Source organism: Notechis scutatus, chromosome 2 (assembly GCF_049901735.1).
Source record: "Notechis scutatus isolate UNSWTSFEM ecotype Mainland chromosome 2, rNotScu1.2, whole genome shotgun sequence".
NCBI lineage: Eukaryota > Metazoa > Chordata > Lepidosauria > Squamata > Elapidae > Notechis > Notechis scutatus.
In genome coordinates this window covers 28,450,204-28,471,503 of record NC_142010.1, presented here as the reverse complement: position 1 = coordinate 28,471,503, position 21,300 = coordinate 28,450,204, and the positions used below count along the sequence as shown (strand labels likewise).

General features: G+C 40.0%; 1 protein-coding gene across 3 annotated transcripts; it reads right to left on the bottom strand.

Moving 5' to 3' along the window:
- Positions 1–1,838: 1,838 nt before the first annotated feature.
- Positions 1,839–20,101, bottom strand: LOC148131982 (vomeronasal type-2 receptor 26-like). 3 transcript variants are annotated; one of them, XM_087953855.1, is made up of 6 exons: positions 19,843–20,101; positions 11,362–11,653; positions 9,803–10,027; positions 8,101–8,328; positions 7,027–7,153; positions 1,839–5,863 (listed from the first exon to the last, which is right to left on the bottom strand). In XM_087953855.1, the coding sequence occupies exons 2-6, from the start codon at positions 11,521–11,523 to the stop codon at positions 4,968–4,970; spliced, it is 1,638 nt and encodes a 545-aa protein (XP_087809981.1). In that variant the 5' UTR covers positions 11,524–11,653; positions 19,843–20,101; the 3' UTR covers positions 1,839–4,967. The 3 variants fall into 3 exon arrangements, with proteins under 3 accessions (XP_087809981.1, XP_087809982.1, XP_087809983.1); XM_087953856.1 differs by having other exon boundaries at positions 11,362–11,530; XM_087953857.1 differs by lacking the exon at positions 8,101–8,328.
- Between the last annotated feature and the right edge of the window lie 1,199 nt (positions 20,102–21,300).

Below are 21,300 nucleotides of genomic sequence, written 5' to 3'. Positions count from 1 at the left end.
ATATATATATATATATATATATATATATATATATATATATATATATATATTGTGTGTGTGTGTGTGTGTGTGTGTGTGTGTGTGTGTGTGTGTGTGTGTGTGTGTGTGTGTGTGTGTAGGTGTAGGTGTAGGTATAGGTATTTGTTTCCTCTCCTATGAAGAATATCTGGGCATTGTCCTGGTGTCCAATGCCCTACTCTTGTTCCTATCCACAGGATTCATTTTAATCATATTCATTAAATATCTAGAATCTCCCATTGTCAAAGCCAACAACCAGGACCTCTCTTACATCCTCCTGGTCTCCCTCTTGCTTTGCTTCTTGTCCTTTTTTTTCTTCATTGGACAGCCAAGGAAAGCCACCTGTCTTCTCCGACAAACTATGTTCAGCATTGTCTTCTCAATAGCTGTGTCATCTGTGTTGGCCAAAACGATCACGGTGGTGCTGGCATTCTTAGCCTCAAAACCAGGAAACAAAGTGAGAAAATGGTTGGGGAAGAGCTTGGCCAACTCCATCATCCTTTCTGGTTCTGCTGGACAAATTTTCATCTGTTTCATCTGGCTAGGAGTTTCTCCTCCATTCCCTGAATCTGACCTGCACACCCAGCCAGGAGAGATCATCCTGCAATGCAATGAAGGCTCTGTCACCATGTTTTACTTTGTCCTTGGTTATATGTGTTTCCTAGCTGCCATTTGCTTCACTGTAGCTTTCCTGGCCAGGAATCTACCTGGGGCCTTCAATGAAGCCAAGCTGATTACCTTCAGCATGCTGGTCTTCTGCAGTGTTTGGGTCTCCTTCCTGCCCACCTACCTGAGCACCAAAGGAAAGTCCATGGTGATTGTTCAGGTCTTCTCCATCTTGGCTTCCAGTGCTGGACTGTTGGGTTGCATCTTCTTCCCCAAATGCTACATTATAATCCTGAGGCCAGATCTAAACACTAAGGAACATCTGATGATAAAAGTAGGGAAATGACTGTGATATTGTTTCTTAGGCTTGTAACATTTAGTTTTTTCATTGCAGTTATTGGGCTTTTGTATTCTTCCTTTGCATCAATGTGAAAATTAAGACTATTTAAACCTGAAGGAAATAAATATATGAAGAATGTAAGACTAAAGAAATTAAATTCCAACATAATCATCAAACAGTAAAATTAACCAATTAATAATTGAAATTATCATGCAGCCAGATGAACAAGCTAAGAAATAAGATGGTTATATTAACTAAAGACAGCTGAATAAAAGAAAGAAGACTCCTCAAAGAGAGAGGGAAGGAGTCTTTTGCCTGAGTGTCTTGAATATGAAACTCTAAATCTGTGTCACCATGATCACTTTCTCTCTATATGACTTTCTCTTGAAAGCAGGTGTGAGCAGTGGAGCTGGGGATGAAGATCATGCAGATGATTCCACTTCTGACACTCAGGATGTCTACATCAGTTATTTCTAGAGGTGTTAGGTGAATTACGGATCTCAGAACTCCATGACTCTCTGTTGCATCACAACTATACTAACATCCTTTCTGGACATGTCCAAAAATAGTGACCCTGCTTCAAAAGAGCATCTGGAATGATCCAGAGAAGGAAATGGAAAACAGCCATTAATCCAATTGGTCTCTTCTCCAAATAAGCCATAGGATCCTCTCATCCCAAATAGGAAGCTTTCAGCATTCTGCTATGTGAACGGGAAAATAATCCCATTTTCTAAAGATAGAAAATGACAGGAAGGCATCTCTGAGGCTTCACTGTCTAGATTTAACTAGAAAGCTGCAGGAAGAGTCCACCTTCTCTGGAAGTTACCCAGAGATCAACTGTCTTTGCCACACCCAATCCTGGGTAATTTTTAAAAAATTGCAGATTTCAGGCAACAGATCTTGTTTCAGTACAATCCATGGCCCTGAGAACTAGCAAAGTCTGTATATATATCCTATCTATCTATATGGGGCTATGTGATGTGTTTGTGTGTGTGTGTGTGTGTGTGTGTGTATCTCCAGCCACCAGTTGTCACAAATTCTGCTTTTTTTTTTGAACCACCAATAAGTAGATTGAATAGAATAGAAATTTAATCCCCACAACACTGCCAAATTATTTACTAAGACTGTATTACTATTATTCTGATCTCTTCCCACTTATAACTATAACAGTATTACTTGTATTTTTACAATTTATATTATTTTATTTGTTTCCTAGTATGATTTGATTGCTTATTAATTGCTTATTAACCCTAACCTATGACTATCACTAGGTATTGTATCTTATGATTCTTGATGAATGTATTTTATTTTTTTCTTTATGTACACTGAGAGCTTATGCACCAAAGACAAATTCCTTGTGTGTCCAATTATACTTGGCCAATAAAAAAATTCAATTCAATTCTATTCTATTCTATTCGTTTTAATTAAATCAATATGTACATCTCAGAATAATGTTTAATGGGTGATCTAATTAATCCATGGGATATCCAGAAAGAATGAAGACAAGGTTGCCCTTTGTCCTCTGTGTTTCCCCCACTTTTGGCTCTTGAGGTGTTGACTTGTCATGGCCCAGGGGAAAGGAGCGAAGAAGGGAGGTTCCTTTAGGTTAGTTGCCTAGCAATAGAGTCTAGATTCTGATCAGTGACAATTGTCTGCAGCCACATTCCAAGGAGTGTTGGTCCCTTTTAGAGACTGGGTTCCTTCTCTTCTCTTTGCATATTCAATGCTCAGATCTCTGATACCAGAAGTGGGGAGGAGAAGGCTTTATCAATTGTCCTCCTCATTTACAATCCTTTTCCCTTTTTCCTGAACACCCAGCAGTGAGGAACTCACCATGGCGGAGGCTGTGCAGAAGCTAGACAGGCTCGTTAAGAAAGTGGAGAAGCTGAAGGCCCTGCAAGTTGTCCATCCTCCAAAGACTAAAATGGCTAAGTGTGTATGCACCCAATTTTCCATTTTGGTCCTAGTTAGAGAATGCCTACCAAATAACCTGACACAAGCACATGGGCTAACCAAGGGGTTTTGATCAAAGGGTTACCACACCTCAATCCAAGAAAAAGTTCTCTTGTTTCTTAAATCAGGGGTCTGCAAGCTGTGGCTCTGGAGCCACATGTGGCACTTTTGGCCCTGTGCTGCAGCTCCCTGTCAGCTGACCCACCACTGGCTGGCCCCTCCTCTCCCTGTCACTCCTCACCTGGCCTGAGCAGGTAAGGCCCGGTGGTGGGGGATGGAGACTCACTCCATATTCCAGAGCAGGAGGTGACTGGTTGGGAGTGAGCGATGTTGAGTTGGCCATGGCCACCCAGTCACACCGGTTGTTAAATTATTAGCTCCCAGTGTTTTCTTTTCTGCGGGAAACGGACCCAATGACTCCTTGAGTGTTTAAGGTTGCAAACCCCTGTCTTAAATTCTTAAGTCAGTTCTCAGAAAGTCCTCTGAAGATTGACAGCTGAGATTGTGGTCAGATCAGCCTGGCTTGGCTTAGGGGCCTCACAGGTGATTGGCCATCTGCTAAAATAAGACCAGGTCATGGCAAACACTTCAAAGTAAATCAGGAATCCTGTAATTGTGAAGTCTGCCTGGCAAGAACAAAGAATCCTTATCCACAGAAGATATGCAGATGTAACTCTTGTAACAATCTAATTGGCTAATTGGAAAGCTGATAAAAGTAATACGAGTTCGCCAACCTGCATATCTCAGCTAACTCACAAATAGAGAATGCCCTGCAGCATTTTAGATAACTCCTAGGGATTTCATTAGCCAAGATCTAGGAATAAGGACAGTTAGAGACCAATAGAACAAATTGTTCTTCTCCAACTTGACTGGCACTGTCTAAAACAAGAACAGCAATTTGGGCAAAACATTCATTTTTACTATTGAAATACATCCCAATAACACTAACTGCAATTTGACCAATAGAACAAATTGTAGAATTATTACTAAAATGTTTATTAGATGATATTTCTTATTATCTCACTTTGTCCCACCTTTTCCTTTAGTGAAAATGTATAAAACTTATTCAATCCTTTGTTCTTGGCTCTTGGCATTTTGACCAGGAGCCCTTTTCCTTGGAGTACTCCAATAAAAAGCAATCAGAAAACTTGCACCTCGTGTGTGGCATGTATCATTGGCTTTGGCACCAGGCTCAGACCCGAATTGGGGACAACACAGGTATCCTACCATAAAAAGAAGAAGCAAGAAGGATGAGGGGGGGAAGGGGAGGAAGGATGAAAGGGCAATAAAGCTGTGTGTGTACATGATAAGAAATTGGGAGGGTGGAATGACAGGTGACAAGGACCAGAGCAGACAGATCTTGTTTGTACCTGCATCCCATGGTAGGGCACCCTGAGGAATATGCAGATTACCCCTCAAAAATCTCAGATTACTCAAAACATCTGGTCAAGCTCTGGTATGCTGAAAACAGACTGGTCACAAGAGGAGGGATGGGCTGGGGAAAAGCTACATCTTCTTTTTGTATCCTGAAGACCAGCTGGGAGGTGCATGCATGTGCAGTGAAGTAAGTTTGCCTGGGGCTCGCATGCCTGCACAAATGGTTCTGCTTGCCACCTGTGGCAGATGAGCCATAGGTTCGCCATCATGGCTTTAGAGTCTCAGTTTGCCTACTAAACAGTCCCATTCATCTGGAAGCTGGTTTCACCCACACTATTGTGACTAAACAGGTATTGTTATCGATTTCTTTAGGACTGTAGAGGAATAGAAAAAGGAATAGCTTTAGGAATAGGAGGAATACATCCTCTCCATGTGCATCTTGTTCTGTGCCTTCCCTTACTTGTCAATTTTAAACCAATGTCAGTGGTACTATTTATTGTTTTAATCTTTCTTCCTTTTTCTTGATTGTAAACTGCCTAGAGTCATCAAGCCAAGATGGGCAGTATTTAGGTTTAATAAACAAATAAACATTAAATGATCAAGACCTGTTAATCTAGCCTACTAAATGACATTTTTGAAAAGAATAATAGATTTGTAAAAGTCATTTTTAATTTTATTTTGACATCAAATATTCTTTGGTATTCAGATCTGGTCTAAAAATGATAATGTAACATTTGGGGCTGAAGATACAGACCAGCAGACCAGCGCTGGATGCTAAAATGGAGAAGACCTGCACAGCCACCATGTACTTCCCTTTGGTGCTCAGGTAGGCTGGCACAAAGGACACCCAGACACTGCAGAAGACCAGCATGCTGAAGGAGATCAGCTTGGCTTCATTGAAGGCCCCAGGGAGATTCCTGGCTAGGAAAGCCACGGTGAAGCAGACAGCAGAGAGTAAGCCCATGTACCCGAGAGCAACATAAAACATGGAGACAGAACCTTGGTTGCATTGTAGGATGATCTCTTTAGGTTGAGAATGCATGTCAGAGTCAGAGAATGGGGGGAAAGTTCCCAACCAGATGCTGCAGATGATAACTTGGAGGCCAGAACAAGAAAGGACAATGGAGTTGGCCAATTTCTTCCCCAGCCATCTCTGCACTTTATTCCCTGGTTTTGTGGCCAAGAAGGCTAACACCACCATGATCGTTTTGGCCAAGATTGAAGAAATGGCAATTGAAAATATAATGCTGAAGGCTGTTTGTCGGAGGAGGCAGGTCACTTTCCTTGGCCGGCCAATGAATAGGAAGGAAGTCAAGATGGAAAGCAGGACAGAGATCAGGAGAATGTAGGAGAGGTCCCGGTTGTTGGCTTTGACAATTGGTGTTTCCAGAAATTTAATGAAGATCCACAAGCCAAAGCCTGTCATTAAAGAGAGGAATAAGGCAATGGCAGTCAGGATAATCCCCAGATTTTCCTTATAAGAAAGATAGCTTTGTATCTTAGGAATACAGTGAACTCGACTGATGTTTGGATGTTGATCTTCTGGACATTGGGTACATTTTTCTGCATCTGAAAAAGAGCAAGAGTAGGATCTCCCTTTAACATGTCCTTTAATAAAATGCACCCAGCTCTATTCTGATTGAAACTGTCAATTTAGTTCATCAGATTTGCTACTTTAGTTCATGTGTGGATGCTCTAATCTGGCTAGTGATCATAGCAAGAAGTAGAGAATGGAAGATGCACAGAGAGATTTCATTAGTGTCCGGAAGCAGCCAAGTTAGTTTTGTGACTCTTGGGTTGTGAGGAAATTGGAAACTCTAATTGTGGCTGCCCATAAAAATTGTTCCCACCAAACAATATACACTGGAATCAGAAGGAAAAACCCGCTATACAGAGCAATAAGGTAAACAGTAATATGAAACATGGAAGATGTGAGGTAAAATATGAAGAACAAGAGATATCATCTGTCTCATAGTACTCAACCCTTACTTATCCTGTATCTTTATTCATAATTTGTAACCCAGTTTACTTGACCAGAATACCAGATTAACCTTCAAGATAATATATAAGTGAAATACCACGTATGCATCATCACAAAATCTCCAGAACCATAAAGCCTACAAACTTGAAATTTGGCATGAATGTTCTTCTTGGTTTCTAGGTGCTCACTAGGAAAGGATTTTTCAAAATGACCATCAGAGCATTAGTATTTCCTATATTATTATTAACAAGCTCTGATGCTAAGGATCTCTATTCCCTCTCACCACCTGAAAAGAAATCTTTTCCAAATGCAAAACACAAGCAGAGGAGAGGAGTTTCAGTTTCAGTTTCAAAGCACCAAGAGCTTTAGTACAGAACAGTTGAGCTAAGCCATGCCCAGGTTTCTTGCTGTCTCATTCTTGCTCACACAGCAAATACTATTTCAATTTCCAAACAGCCCTCAACTCTCTCACACACTGACAGACACTAGCCAGGTGAATACCAATGGATGCTGGTAGGCAGAGGCAGAATTTTTCCCATTATTTTCCTCCCCAAAAACTAAGCCTGACCACCTAGTTTGTAGTAAAATACAGGTATTGTGTTAGTTTCTTATAAATCAGTATGAAATAAATGCATCTTTGATCAAGATTCAGAGGGATGAGTCCCACTGGCCAAGTCTTCAAAAATGCATGCTCATGGAAAATGTCAGGGTCATTGTCTCCCCCAAAACACTTTCTCCTGCCATCACCTACCTTCCATGGTGGAGATGGTTCCTTCTGCACATGGATGACAATTGTAACAGCAGATGGGCTTCCCTTCCTGAGCCACCTTCATGAATCCAGGAGGACAGCTTTCCACACACCTGGAAGGAGGCAGGGGCTGGGCAAAGAGAGAAAGAAATAGCATCCACAACATGATTTATTGTATTTCTTAAAAAGGTAAAAAGAAAAGTTGGGGATCTCCAAGGCTTAGCTGTGCTCAATTTGAAGCCTTAAAAAAAAAACTTGGAGCGCATCAAACTGATTTGGCTATTTGGCTGCTTGTTGCCTATTTATCCTCCCTTCTATCAATTCTCACACACAATTTTTACAGAATACAGAATAACAGAGTTGGAAGGTACTTTGGAGGTCTTCTAGTCCAGACCCCTGCTCAAGCAGGAGATTTTATACCATTCTGGATAAATGGCTATCCAATTTCTTCCTGAAAACCTCCTGTTGTGGAGCACCCATATAGCTTCTAGAGGCAAGCTGTTCCACTGATTGAGTGTTCTTACTGACGGGAAATTTCTTCTTAATTTTAGCTTCGTTTCTCTCTGATAAGTTTCCATATGTTACTTCTTGCCTTGCCCTCTGTTTTGGAGATTAGGTCGACACCTTCTTCTCTGTGACAGCCTTTCAGATATTGGGAGATTACTATCATGTTATCCCTAGTCGTTTTTGTTAGACTAGACACTCTCAGTTCCCAGTTCTGTTGCTCACATGGTTGAGCCTCCAATCCCCTAATCTTTTTGTTCCTCTTCTCTACATTCCTTCTAGAATCTCATGTTCATTTTAGTGTACTTTTTCAATGTACATAATCAAGGTAAAGTTGGATGGATTTTCTGCTTTGGTGAAATGGTTCATGTTGCCCAACAATTTAAATCTTGCTTCCTTGCAGATAACTGATAGACAATTAACTGGATTCATTAAGGATATTTTTCTCAGACCCCTGAACATGTAACCAATGCATAGGTTACGTCTCAGAGAACTGAGGTGACATCCCTGCCCCAACTCTGCAATCCTCCTGGTAAGACCTTCAGAAAGGATAGAATAAAGTCTTTTCCCCACCTTGTTCAGCATTTCCATATTTGCAGTAGCATTCGGCTTGATCACCAACTTCAAATCCAAGGATCCCTGCCCTTCTAGACTCCCGACAGTCACTTTGCTAACAGACATATTGGAGAAAATCATCCAGTTCACAATGTCCAGGTCTGCTACCAGCAATCCATTCTCATTCAAATATACCCCATCAATACAATTATTATAAAACTGAGAGGTTTGAAGGAAAGGATGAAGCTGGAATGGAAGAGAAAATGAGCAATGTTACATAGAATCAGAAAGTTCTCTGGCAAGATGTCTACATTTGAGCTGGAATGAAGGATCCGTACTGAGGAATATAGAATAAAACTCTTGTTAAAGGGAAGCAAAATGAAAAGGATGGTGAACAGGGGCACTTTACCTCTTCCCTTTCATAATTGTCACTGCAGAATTGGAAAACCAACGGATGAGCTGATGATGTCCAAAATTAAAAACTGTGAAGGAAATGGATATGCGCAAGCATTCTGAAGGAGTTTTGCCAGTGAAGCCAAAATTAAAACAAAGCTCCCACACAGAAACAATCCTGTTAACAATTGGTCAATGGGCAGACAGGAAGAGAAAATGTTTTGCTCACTTTGGGGGTGACAGTGTGGCCTTTGCTCTACTAGCAGGTTGTGCTTATGAATCTCTGCAGTTGAGGTGATAAATGCACCACTTGGCATGGAGAAGAGAAGAGAAGAGAAGAGAAGAGTTGGAAGGGACCTTGGAGGTCTTTTAGTCCAACCCCCTGCTTAGGCAGGAAGCTCTATAACATTTCAGACAAGTGGTTATTCAATCTCTTCCTAAAAACTTCCAGTGTTGGAGCATTTACAATTTCTGGAGGCAAGTTATTCCACTGATTAACTGTTCTAACTGTCAGGAAATTTCTCCTTAGTTCTAAGTTGCTTCTCTCCTTGATTAGTTTCCACCCATTGCTTTTTGTCCTGTTCTCAAGTGCTTTGGAGAATAGCTTGACTCCCTTTTCTTTGTGGCAACCCCTGAGATATTGGAACACTGCTATCAGGTCATCCTTTTCTTTTTGTCATACTAGACATACACAATTCTAGCAACAGTTTTTTAAATGCTATTTATCTTATTATTTAATGTAACATTCTTCAATGTTGCTCCTTCTAAACTTCGCATTCTGACCAAGCTTCACCATGCTGAGGTAAATCTCCAAGTGGCCTCAACGACTCTCTGAAATAATGCAAATGACTAGCTATATGTAAAGAATATAAATCCTTCCATTCCCATCATGCAGTCAGAGTTGAAGAAGCTTCTTGGATAAAAAGCTAAACATCCTCAAAGAAAAACAAGAAAGTCCAGTTGCCTCTTGAAAAAGCACCCTTGGTACTTTGAGACAAGTTTTTGGCTGCTTGATATGCACATCACACTTTCTTAGACTATGTGTGTGGGGCACAGAAATGCTCCTTCTTGTAAAGAAAAGAGTCCAAGAACAAAGAGGTGGAGGCCAAACAATAGATTTACCAAGAAGCTATTAAAAATGAATCTTTTAATTACAAAGGAAATAAGCAGGGTGAAACAAATGCAAAAGGGAGAACAATAGAAATTTAAATTTAAATTTTATTTTCAAAATAAGTTATTACCAGCCATCAGAATCATTACACAGTTCCTACAATTATGAAAATGATTCTCAGCTGCCATGGAGAGATGTGCGATAGAGAAGAAATACCTGCCATGCTTTCAGCATTTGATTTTTCACATTTGGACCCCCTTTATATGTTGTCCTCCTGGATCTGGATAAATAAGCAGCATTGATGGCCCTTGCCACAGCCCAGATTGTGTTGTAAATGAAATAGCTGTCCAGAGCCAGGATCGGATCCGTCTCCTCTTTCCTCAGAGCCTCCAGTTCTTCTCTCTCCCTGCACCATCTCCAGACTTTCACCGAAAAGGCATCCTTGGTGTAAGAACACAGGAAAGAGTTTTTTGCAAAGACTTCCATGGTGGAATCCAACAGCAGATATCCATCATACTTTATGATTTGATTTTTCTTCATAAGAAAGGAAAAGATGCTATGGATGCTTTGAGTGAGAAAGTAATCACCTGCCCAGTAAATACTGGACATGAAGTCCCAACGGGCTGTGGTGATCAGGAGTTTTCCTCTAAGAGGTTCAGTAAGACTTTCAAATATATGATGCATAATTATAAACCCTATATTGAATGTATTCATGTCTGCGCCATAAAAAAAGACCTTCACCTTTCTCCAATTTTGGAATAGATACATGTCTATGAATAGTTTTTGAAGATCTGGGGGAAAGGTTTGCGATAAAACTGGGCAAATGCCATTCTTTATCAGCATGGAAGACAGTGTCTTCATGAACCTTTGTCCATTCTCAGTGTCTGGAGCAAGGAGACCCACCAAGGTCCACCTGAAATGGAGGACCAACTTCACCATTCCTGGATACTGGACTCCTTCAGCAGGGAGCACAGGGTAGAAGAAAGGAAGCTGAGTTTTATCACTCAAAATCTGGGACATAAAACTATAACTGATCTAAAAAGGAAAGGAAAGTTTATTTTATTGGAGACCCATAAAACCAAAAATCTAGACCTAATGGAGGAATTGTCCACTCCTTGCAATAAAGGAACTTTTGTAGGAATTCCCTGGTCATTTTGATTTTACATTGCTTCTCTTCTCACTTCAGTGTAGCAATTTGTTCTCGCAAATGGCCAGTAGAGATGCAAAATCTTTACTAAGAATGCCATGCAGGGGATATATCTCTGCTCAGATTCTTGTCTCCCATTTGATAGAACGTTCATCCTTACTTTATACAATTCCTATATTAGAAAGGGACATGGTGGCTCAGTGGCTAAGGCACTGAGCTTGTCGATCAGAAAAGTTGGCAGTTCGGTGGTTCAAATCCCTAGCACCACGTAACAGAGTCAGCTTCCATTACTTGTCCCAGCTTCTGCCAACCTAGCATTTCAAAAGCATGTAAAAATGCAAGGAGAAAAATAGGGACCACTTTGGTGGGGAGGTAACAGCATTCCATGCACCTTCAGCATTTAGTTATGCTGGTCGCATGACCATGGAGATGTCTTTGGACAGTGCTGGCTCTTCGGCTTTATAACGGAGATGAGCACCACCCCCTAGGGGCCAGAAATGACTAGAATGTATGTGCGAGGGGAAATTTTACCTTTTATACTAGAACTTTGCTCTTTGTTTATAACAGAAGATGTAAAAGAGCCTGGAAGTTGCATGACTAAAAATGCATCTTTTCAGCAAAGACACACCTGTGGGATTTTGTGGGTGCTTAATAGGGTTGAAATCTGGATGGAGATGTCGGTATAAGCCTCTTCAAGAATGGCCACTGTGTTTCTCTGCCTTCCACAGCTGTAGTTGGGGACATTGGCCTCCCCCTCCGAAAGCAGGTCCAGCAAAGCCTCTGAAGTCATTTGTGCACTGAAATAATTGTCATAGATGTTGTAACCCAGGGTGACATTGGACAAAATATTGGGACTCTGGTTGATTTCTTGGATGGTGATAAGGAAGGACAGCAATTTCCAGTGCTCTCTTGCTGCTCTCCTGAAAGTATGAATATATTGCAACATAATCAGTGGAAAGAACATTGTTTTGTAACAATAATATTTTAATCCACCCAAGACTGAGACTTTTGAGAGCATTTCATTATATAATTTGAATGGATTGCTTCCAAAAAATTCCTCTAGTATTTAAATGGGAGTCTTTCAACATATTTTATTTTAAGATGATGAATGCCTCGTGTCTGAAGTAATCTAGTTATTATTAACTTTGGCTTATTTTTCTTTGATATTTAATAAAAAATAATGTAGAATAAAAGTTGAATTCTAACAAGAAAAGAAAAGGAAGGAATAAAAAAATATTGTTGCATTTATCATATACAAAATCCCTCTTTTCTAATTCATTGTTCAGAGATCCCAACTGAGTTTCACACATGTATGGAAAGTCAGTTGTGACCTGGGATTCTTCCTTTTACTTAGTGAATTCTGGATCAGAATAAAAATTACTACAGTAATTTCTCTGTATTACTGCAGAGGAAAATACAACAGTCTTGCATTTTTGTACCCATGTTGACCCCTTGAATGGGGCAAGAAAGGAGTAGAAGAGAACAATGATCATCTCTTCTCCATCCACAGTCCAGCTGTGTTCAGAGGATGTGAAGAAAAATGGATCTTGTTTTTCAAAGTCCAGAAAAAGAAAAGATATCTTCTGATGATTTACTTGAGAATTTCAAACCAGGCACATCAGCTGCAGAGTGGAAAATGGTTCCTCAAGGACAAAATGAGACAGAAAGAGAGAAAAGTTCACGGATCAAGGGGACCATTCATTGTAAGAGAGGAGGCTGAAACTTTAGAAGTCAGAGAGGAATAGAATGGCTCTCATGCAATGCAGGAAATTTGACTTACATAAATAATTCAGTTAAAGGAAATGTATTGAAACTTAGGTATTCAAAGTCAGCCTTTGTTGCAGAGACTATGCCACCAATGAGAAATTCTCCTGGCTTATAATGGTTTCCTGTGTCCAGCTCATCCTTCCTCAGAGTCTGGGAACATTTGGCTTTGAGCCCCGCCAAGACTGCCTGGGGCAGCAGAAGCAGCAACACAACTTGTGTTCCTGATAGCATCTCTAGCCTTGCATCCGTTCTGAAGAAACAATAATGTGAAGAGGTGGGGGAAATCAAAACCTTCTTCCTTCAGGGGTTTCTTAACCCAGAGTCAAGCCAAGGCTTCACATCTGAAGGGCAGGAGAACAAATGCAGTACCTGCCTGTTCTTAAACCTCCTCAGGTCTTCTCTTTCTCCAGAGACATTTCTGTTCCTCCCAAGATGTCCCAATGAAAAGATATTCACCAACAAGGCTTTGATGTGATATCAAGGTGAAAACATGTCATGGCTGGGTTTGTGTGACATCCACAAAATTTCCAAAATGTCTTTAGGGATTTAGCATCAAAACAACACCTGAATCACTATCATTTGGATAATGGCATGAAGGAGAGACTTCAACTCTCTAAACTGAGAGGCAGATGCCCAGTGAGTGGAGAAGTCTACAGAGGTCCACAACAGGGGGTCAAAATGGCAAAAAGAATATGGAACTTTTCAGGGGTGGGATTCTGCCAATTCGGACCAGTTCAGGTGAACCCCTAGCTCCAAAGATCAGCTGGGAGTGAACTGGTTTGCTCTGATATTCATGTGGGCCCGCCTGCCCACTCCTACACTGTACTGTGGCTAACCTTTTCCATGTCACATGCCCAAAAGTGCGTGTGCTTTTTCCTCCTTTTTGTGGTACTGGACAAGGGCAGTTTCAGGTAGCATCATGCCTTCAGGCTTTGTCACTCCTGTCTGAGAATGGACGTGATAGAAGCAAGCAGATTCCTTGTTGGTCAGGTTTTATACAAACCCAAACAAGAATGGAGAGCACATCTATTGAGGTCAATTTTATACCTGAAACTTCACACATCTCCTAGAGACATTATCGCGAACCTATGGCACACGTGCCACAGGTGGCACGCAGAGCCATTTGTGCTGGAACGCAGGCCTTAAGCAAACTTATCTCACTGTGCATGCGTGCACCTCACAGCTGATTTTTGGCCTGTTTGAGGCCTTTTTCGGCCTCCTAGAGGTTTGAGGAAAGCCTCTGCTGCCCAAAAAAATAGACCCGTTTCATCACTTCCAGTATTTCCATAAATACCGGAAATGACAAAATGGGCCTATTTTTCAGGCTGCAAAGGCTGTAGAGGCTTTCATCAAGCCTCTGAGAGGCTGAAAAAAGGCTCAAATGGACCAAAAATCAGCTTGGAGGCACAGTGCAGGTAAGGGGGTGATGGGGGGAGGGATTGTGCATGCATGCACAGGGGGCAAGGGGGGTGCACATTGCCTTCTGGGTGCTGGCACAGGAGCCCAAAAAGGTTAGCCACCACTGTTCTAGAGTCATCCAACCATTATTGTTGAAACACAGGTAGAACTGCCTCAAGCCCCAACTCACATACAAAATGGAAGGGCAAAAGCTCCAGGGGTGGGATGCTGTGGTATAACAACTAGTTCGGAGATTGTGCTCTTCATGCACGCACATGAACAGCAATGCAAAAATCCTTACCTGCTATGTTACTTTGGGGGAGTAACACAGCTGAGGAGCGGCAATCCGATCTGATCAGCTGGGATGATAAAGTGTCAAGCCTGAAACTGACACATGTGTAGCCATTTTAGTTAGGCTTAGTATGTATTCTTTTTCTTACTTTCTCTGTGGCAGTCATGGGGGAAGGGTTTTGGGCTTGCCACATTCCTAATTGAGGAGGAGTGAAGATAGACACAGTTGATTTGGCTAGGTGGTTTCTTCCCATGGGAAAATGAGCTGTCCGTGCTTGGGCCTCTTGAGGTGGAGATTTATGACACCAAGCAATGTTGAATTACTTCTATTGGAGAATGACTTTTGGGGGTTGTTTCTAACTTCTGATATTGTGTGGTAATTCCGGGTTGAGTCAGGTCCAGAATTACCACGGACTTTGCCAATTTGATGCTTTCCTAAATAAAAGAAATTGTCTTGGAAGATGGACTTTGTTCTTTTCTCTTTAAATGGATTTCATCACTTGGAAACCTGACATTTTTCCGGATCTCATTAAAAACCATAATCCCAGAGAGGGGTTGTTATTCAGGGTCCTGAGCCCTGGCTATTTACCTGGGTAACAGTAAAGACTCAGGGAAGATGGCAGAAGGATGAGATCCAGGGGCACCGGGGCCTGAGTGCAAACTCTGTGAGGGGCCTTGTGTTAAGTTGCTGGTTGAGAAGCAAGCCTCCCAATGAATTCCCCAGGAGACCATCAGAGTAAGAGCAGTCATGGAGGATATTGCATGCCAGCTAGGGGCCTGTCTGAAATCCCTGAGTGAATGGTCTGGAAGCACAAATATTCAATGGATGGAAAGAGACCTGCTTGGCCAAACAACCCTTCCTGACCCACCCATCAATCGGTCATTAACTGCAGCCAGGGAGTCTCGAGTCACATTCTTAGAATGGAGAAGTGTATTACAGAATCCACATCAGAGAAGGAGATGAATGGAAGACTGCTTTCAACATCCCGTTAGGCAGTTTTCAGTTCAGGGTAATGCCATTTGGACTACAAGGAGCCCCAGGATCTTCATGCAGCTCATAAATGAAGTCTTACATCAATATCTGTATAAAGGGGTCCTGGTCTACTTAGATGACATTCTTATTCACAATGAAACTCTAGAAGAATGCATCAAGTTAGTGAGAAAATTATAAAAAAGACGGTTAGATGCAAAGCTGAAGTTATCCAAAGGCAAATTCCATAAAGAGTCACTGGATTATCTTGACTACTGCATTTCAAATCAGGGGATAGAAATGGATCCAGCTAAAGTGAAAGCTTTCCTGGATTGGCAAGCCCCAAAGAATCGCAAACAGCTGCAAAGCTTCCTGGGATTTGCGAACTTCTACCGGCAATTTATCCCCTCATTTGCAGAGATTGCATTATCAATAACAGAACTATTGAAAACCGGGAGTGGGGGAGCAACCAAGGCAAAACCCGGACAACCCCTTAAATGGACTCTAGAATGCTAAAAAGCTTTTGAATTGTTAAAAAGCTATTTCGCACAGGAACCCATTCTAAAACACCCTGACCCAGCTTTGCCTTTTATAGTGCAAGCACACGCTAGCGACGAAGCAGTGGCAGCAGTTCTACTCCAGAAAAATGATAATGGAGATCTGCAATCCTGTGCACATACATCCAAAAAACTCACAGATACATTAAATGGATACATATAAGAAAAATGAAAGAAACAATAGGGACGGTAGGCACGTTGGTGCGCTTATGCACGCCCCCTACAGATCTCTTAGGAAAGGGGTGAGGTCGACTTCCGGTTTGCGAGGCTTCGGCAGCGTGATCCAGCGTGATCCCTGCTGAGCTCACTGCCAAGGTTCCCCCGATTCGTTTGGATCTGGGGGATATAGCTGCCCTGCAGGGGCAGCTGAAGACAGGGGGATCTGGAAAGGGGGCAAGGGGTGTCGCAGACCCCTCCCCAGCCAGCAAAACCCCCTTTTCCTGAGGCGGAGGAGCGGCGGTCAGCAATGGCCGCCATGAAGAAACCTGCAAACGGATAAGATTGTGCAGGGGAAGAAAATCGGAAAAATTGTGAGAGTTGTTTCTGGACCGGGATAAAGTTGTCAAGGGATAAGAAAGTTTCCTGGGGCTTGAAAATTGTTACGGAGAAGTTGCTACATTGTTTCCAGAGAGAGTTACAAGCGGCACACAGAATTCTAAAAGGGAAAGTTTTTTTTTCTTCACTCTCCTTCCTAACGTGACAGCGGATGGAATAACAAGAGAAATCTGAAAATCTAGGTAATTAAATACTGAAGAGATAAGGATTTCTGAATGATTTTTTTTAAAAAAAGACTTTTAAAAAATTGTTTTGCTGTGAGTGGGAAGGGAGAGGGAAAAATTGGATTAGAATTTGAAAATAAGGAGAAGACTGCCTGGATTTTTAAAGAGCTATAAATACTAACAAGGCTTCTGAAAGATATATATTAAATGGAACTTTGTGATCAAACTCCAATCCCAGAAAGAGAAAGTGGAGAAAGTGCTTAAAAGAATTAACCTACTTGGATAGCTTGGTGATTTTACTACTTTTGAGAATTATCTCTGATTAAAAGCACTTGGGTGGTTGCTTGGGAAAACTTTTTCTCTTTATAATGGCATTACTTGTGGACAGATTGAAACTTTTATATCAAAAATATGAGAAAGAAAAGCAAGAAGGGAAGGATGTTTTTGATACTCTTTTTCAGTATTTAGAAATGGCGGTCTACACTTATGTAAAATTGAATGGACAACAGGACGACTGGGACAAAGAAGAAGCCATTTTTGATGAACAAGTGACTTTGGCTGGGGAAGGAAAGGAGAAAGAGAAAAAGGAAAAAGAGACTTTAAGACCTATAAAAGCAATCAAAAAGAGAAAAACAAGATGAAAAAGAGATATTATGTTAGAAGACAACAGAAAGGAGGAAAGCAGAGAAAAAGGGAGGTTGAGAGGCAAAGGGGTAAAGAGGACAGAAAGAAGAATAAGCAAGGGAGAAAGGGGACGAGAAGCCTCAATAGTAGAGAGCAAGATGTAAAGAAACAAAAGTTTTTTTAGAGATAATGGGTAAGCTTTATTGATAAAGGGATTCTAGAGGTACATAAGATTGTTTTTATATTTGTATTTAGAAATAATTTTAGAAAGTTGGAAATAATGTGTAATTTAAAGTGTGATAAAATGTTTAATATAACTTAGTGAAACTTGTCTTAAGAAAAGGGGAACATTTTATGAAATAAGGATTTGAGATATGATGTGGGGGGATAATTGTGGAAAATATAAGTATTCCCAAAAGGCATGTTATTTAATTGAAATGGATAAAATGGTTAAGATATAAAGGAGCTGGAGAGAAAGATATAAATGAATGTCAATATTAATTAGATTGTGTTATTTCAGTGGAATTTTTTTTTTTTTTGAAAGGAGAGATTTGAAGTAGGAGAAGCAGGAATACCTTAATGAAATAATGATTTAAAATATGTGACGTGGGGGAATAATTATGGAAAGTAGGTGCTCCCACAAAAGTATGTTAATTAATTGAAAAGTAATGTGCTAAGTGTTTATGATATAAAAGAATATGAATATTAATGAATAGATTAGTATTGGTTTGATAATATTGTATAATTTTAGAATGTACCAAATAGAATCCCAATGTAAGTTAGGTATTTTATATTAAGTATTATAAATGTAGGGGAAAGAGGTAAAGGTGTCATACTCCAATTAGTGTACAGGAGAAGCTTTTTTTTAAAGAAGAAAGATAAATCGATAGCTGGAAATAAACAGACAAAGAATAATAAATATTATGATTTGAATTGAGATGAGATAAATAAAATAAAATTAAGAGAATCTAAGAGAGAAGAAGCTATATAAAAAATTGAAAATGGTAATATTGATATGGAATGGCATATAAAATGAATATGAATTTGAGTTGGTGTCTGTACAAAAAGTCTTGACCCGGGATTAAGCAACTTTCAGAAAAGATGTTTTTTTTATGTTTATATGTTTTGTGTTCTTATGTGTTTATGTTTGAATGAGTTAATAAAACCTTGGAGAAAGGTTAGAAAAGGACAATGGAGAGAAAGATAGAAGAAAATAAAGCAAGTTAGAAAGGGAAAATATGTGATTGTAAGGAAATGTGTTAATGTTGTAAAACTTTCAAATAATTTTTAGAAATTTTTAGAAAAAAGGTTTTATGTTTATCTTGTATGTTTTGTATGCTTTTAAAAATTAATAAAATTTGTTTAAAAAAAAACTCACAGATACTGAAAAAAGGTGGGTTGTATGGGAAAAAGAAGCTTATGCAGTTCGTTGGGCTTTACAAACTTGGAGACAATTTTTAGAGGACAGTAACATTCAGTTCAAAGTGTGGACAGATCATAAAAACTTAGAAGTTCTAAAACACCCAGGAAGTTCTCTCCTAAACAAGCTAGTTGGGTTCAATACTTCAAAAGGTTCAATTTCCAATTGAAGTACCTCCCAGGGGGGAAAAATCTACTAGCAGACACGCTGTCTAGGAAGCCCCAATTTGACAATAAGCAAGAAGAAATATTTCACCCAATCATTCCACTGTCCTCTCAAGAGACAGTTCAAGTAATCACACAGGCACAAGCCCAACCCCCCAAAAATCAAAGACAAATTAGAAATGACCAGGAAGTTGCAAAATAAATTAACAACAGATACTTGGTATCAAGAAAATAAGGGTTTATTAACTATGCAGGAGGGTGTAGCATGGAAGGGTTCTAAACTATATGTCCCTAAAACTTAAATTTTCATGCACTTCAAAAAAGTCATGACTCAAAACAAGCACGACATTTTGGATATTTAAAAACTCTACACATGGTCAGATGCCAGTTTTGGTGGCCAAAAATGAAGCAAGACATTGAAGATTATGTAAAGGGTTGTGCCACTTGTGTCACAAGGAAAACCAGACCAGGAAAACCTCCAGGATTATTACAGTCTGTAGGAGAGCCATCTTGGCCTTAGGAGGAGATAGGGATGGATTTTATAGATTTACCTGACAGTGGGGGGCACACAGTAATTTGGACTGTAGTGGGTTTATTTTCCAAACAAGCTCATTTTGTTGCATGCCCAGGACTACCATCAGCTAGGAAATTATCCAAAATGTTTGTGAATCATATGTATAAATTACATGGAGTGCCTCGCAGAATCATTTCTGATAGAGGGGTTCAGTTTACTGCAGAATTCTGGAGGGAATTTATAAAAGCAATTGGATCCTCTCAAGGTCTAAGCTTAGGATTTTACACACAAACTAATGGATTGTGTGAGAAAATGAATCAAATTATTGAACAATATTTAAGATGTTATATAAATTATCAACAAACCAACTGGGCTGATTTGCTACCGTTTGCTGAGGTTGCTTATAATAATACTGTACATAGCAGTACTGGGTTAACACCTTTCCAAATTAATACTGGGATGGAGTTAGTTCCCATGCCTGAATTGCCGAGGGGACCCTCCCCCCCCATCCATGTCAGTAACTGGATGGATGCAATTAAGGAGTCTTGGGAAAACACAAAAAAAGCTTTGAATAAGGCATCACAAATCCAAAAGAAACAAGCTGACAAACACCACTCCCAGCAGCTACAATTTAAAGTAGGGGATAAAGTTTATTTGTCAATTAAATTTTTGAAGTTACACTTACCTTCTAGGAAATTAAGTCCAAAATTCATAGGGCCTTGTCAGATAATTAAAGTAATAAACCCAATAACTGTGAAACTTAATCACCTTAGGTTATAACACCGGTTATCCGGTGTTTCATAGTAGTTTATTAAAGCCGTTTGTTGATTGTTCATTGAGGCCAGCAGAGCGTGTAGCTCTGAAGTCTTTGTTCATTGCAGGGCATGAACAATATGAAGTTAAGAAAAATTTGGATTCTAGGATTTTCAGGGGGAAGTTACAATATTTAATTTATTGGAAAGGCTGTCCAATTTCACAAGTGACTTGGGTAAATAACTGGAAAGTAAATGTTGATAGATTGTTGGGGAAATTCCATGAAAAATATCCACACAAGCTTAAACTGAATTCTGTGGGTGTCAGAGAAGGTTAAAATGTGCATTGTATGATTGTGTTTAACCTAATTTCAATCTTTGTGTATTTTATGTTGTTGCAGGAGTTTCTTTTCAAATGAGGGAGGGCAGCCTGTCAAGCCCGAAATTGACATATGTGTAGCCATTTTAGTTAGGCTTAGTATATATTCTTTTTCTTACTTTCTCTGTGGCAGTCATGGGGGGGGGGCAGGTTTTGGGGTTGCCACATTCCTAAGGGGGGGAGGAGTGGAGACATTCTGTTGTTATCTAATATTTATGCTGTGCTTATACTTTGATATCTTTGTTTACTGTAAATGACAAAGGCAATCAGTAAGAAGACTTTGTAATTGGATATTCTTTGGACTGTTAAATGTATATGACCTGGACCGTTTATTGGACTGTCCTATTTCTTAAAGTAAACTTTAACTCAATTCGGTGTAGCTGTGTGTGACGGAATAGTTATTCATAACTATTCTCATAAATGTGTCCATGTGCATATCCTTGCTACTCAAGGGTTATTCTGTACATATCATAACAAATATTATAGAGGAAATTGATTGCCCTTAAAATGGAACTCAGATTCTTCGCTGGCCAAATCTCTTTTGACAGGCACTCATTTCAGATTGCAGTTTTGGGCCCAATGGAGGCATGTGAAAAAGGATCAATATTTACCAAGAGGTAAGGTTGCATACTTGCTCCATTTTATTCAGTCTAGGCATTAATTGCATGCCAGGACAAATGAAGGATCTTGAAGTACACATGCCTAAAGATCTATACAACTAATGTAATACAGCTTTTATTCTGACAATATATTATTGACATAATCTCAAGTTGAGTTGCACAGTTCGTTGAGAAAAGTTGGTTCCTAGTGTCATAATAATTCTGCATTTTGCAAGGTAACCTTTTTGTTGTCTGAGCTTGGTTGTTTTCTTGCTGACATTTTATTACTAAACTAGGTAACATCATCAATGTTGGAAGAGAATGGGGTTGCTCCTATATTCTATATAATCTGATATTCTGGTGACTTGCCCCATCAGTGTGGGTGGGAGATTTATATCCCAAATTATTTCAGA

Bases quoted from the DNA above. Each gene is read 5' to 3' on its own strand.
- LOC148131982 (XM_087953855.1), bottom strand. From the start codon at position 11,523: ATGACTTCAGAGGCTTTGCTGGACCTGCTTTCGGAGGGGGAGGCCAAT. The intron at 10,028-11,361 runs GTGTGTCTTTGC...TCTTACACCAAG, and splicing joins GCACCCACAAAATCCCACAG to GATGCCTTTTCGGTGAAAGT. The intron at 7,154-8,100 runs GTGGGGAAAAGA...CTCTTTGCCCAG, and splicing joins ATATGGAAATGCTGAACAAG to CCCCTGCCTCCTTCCAGGTG.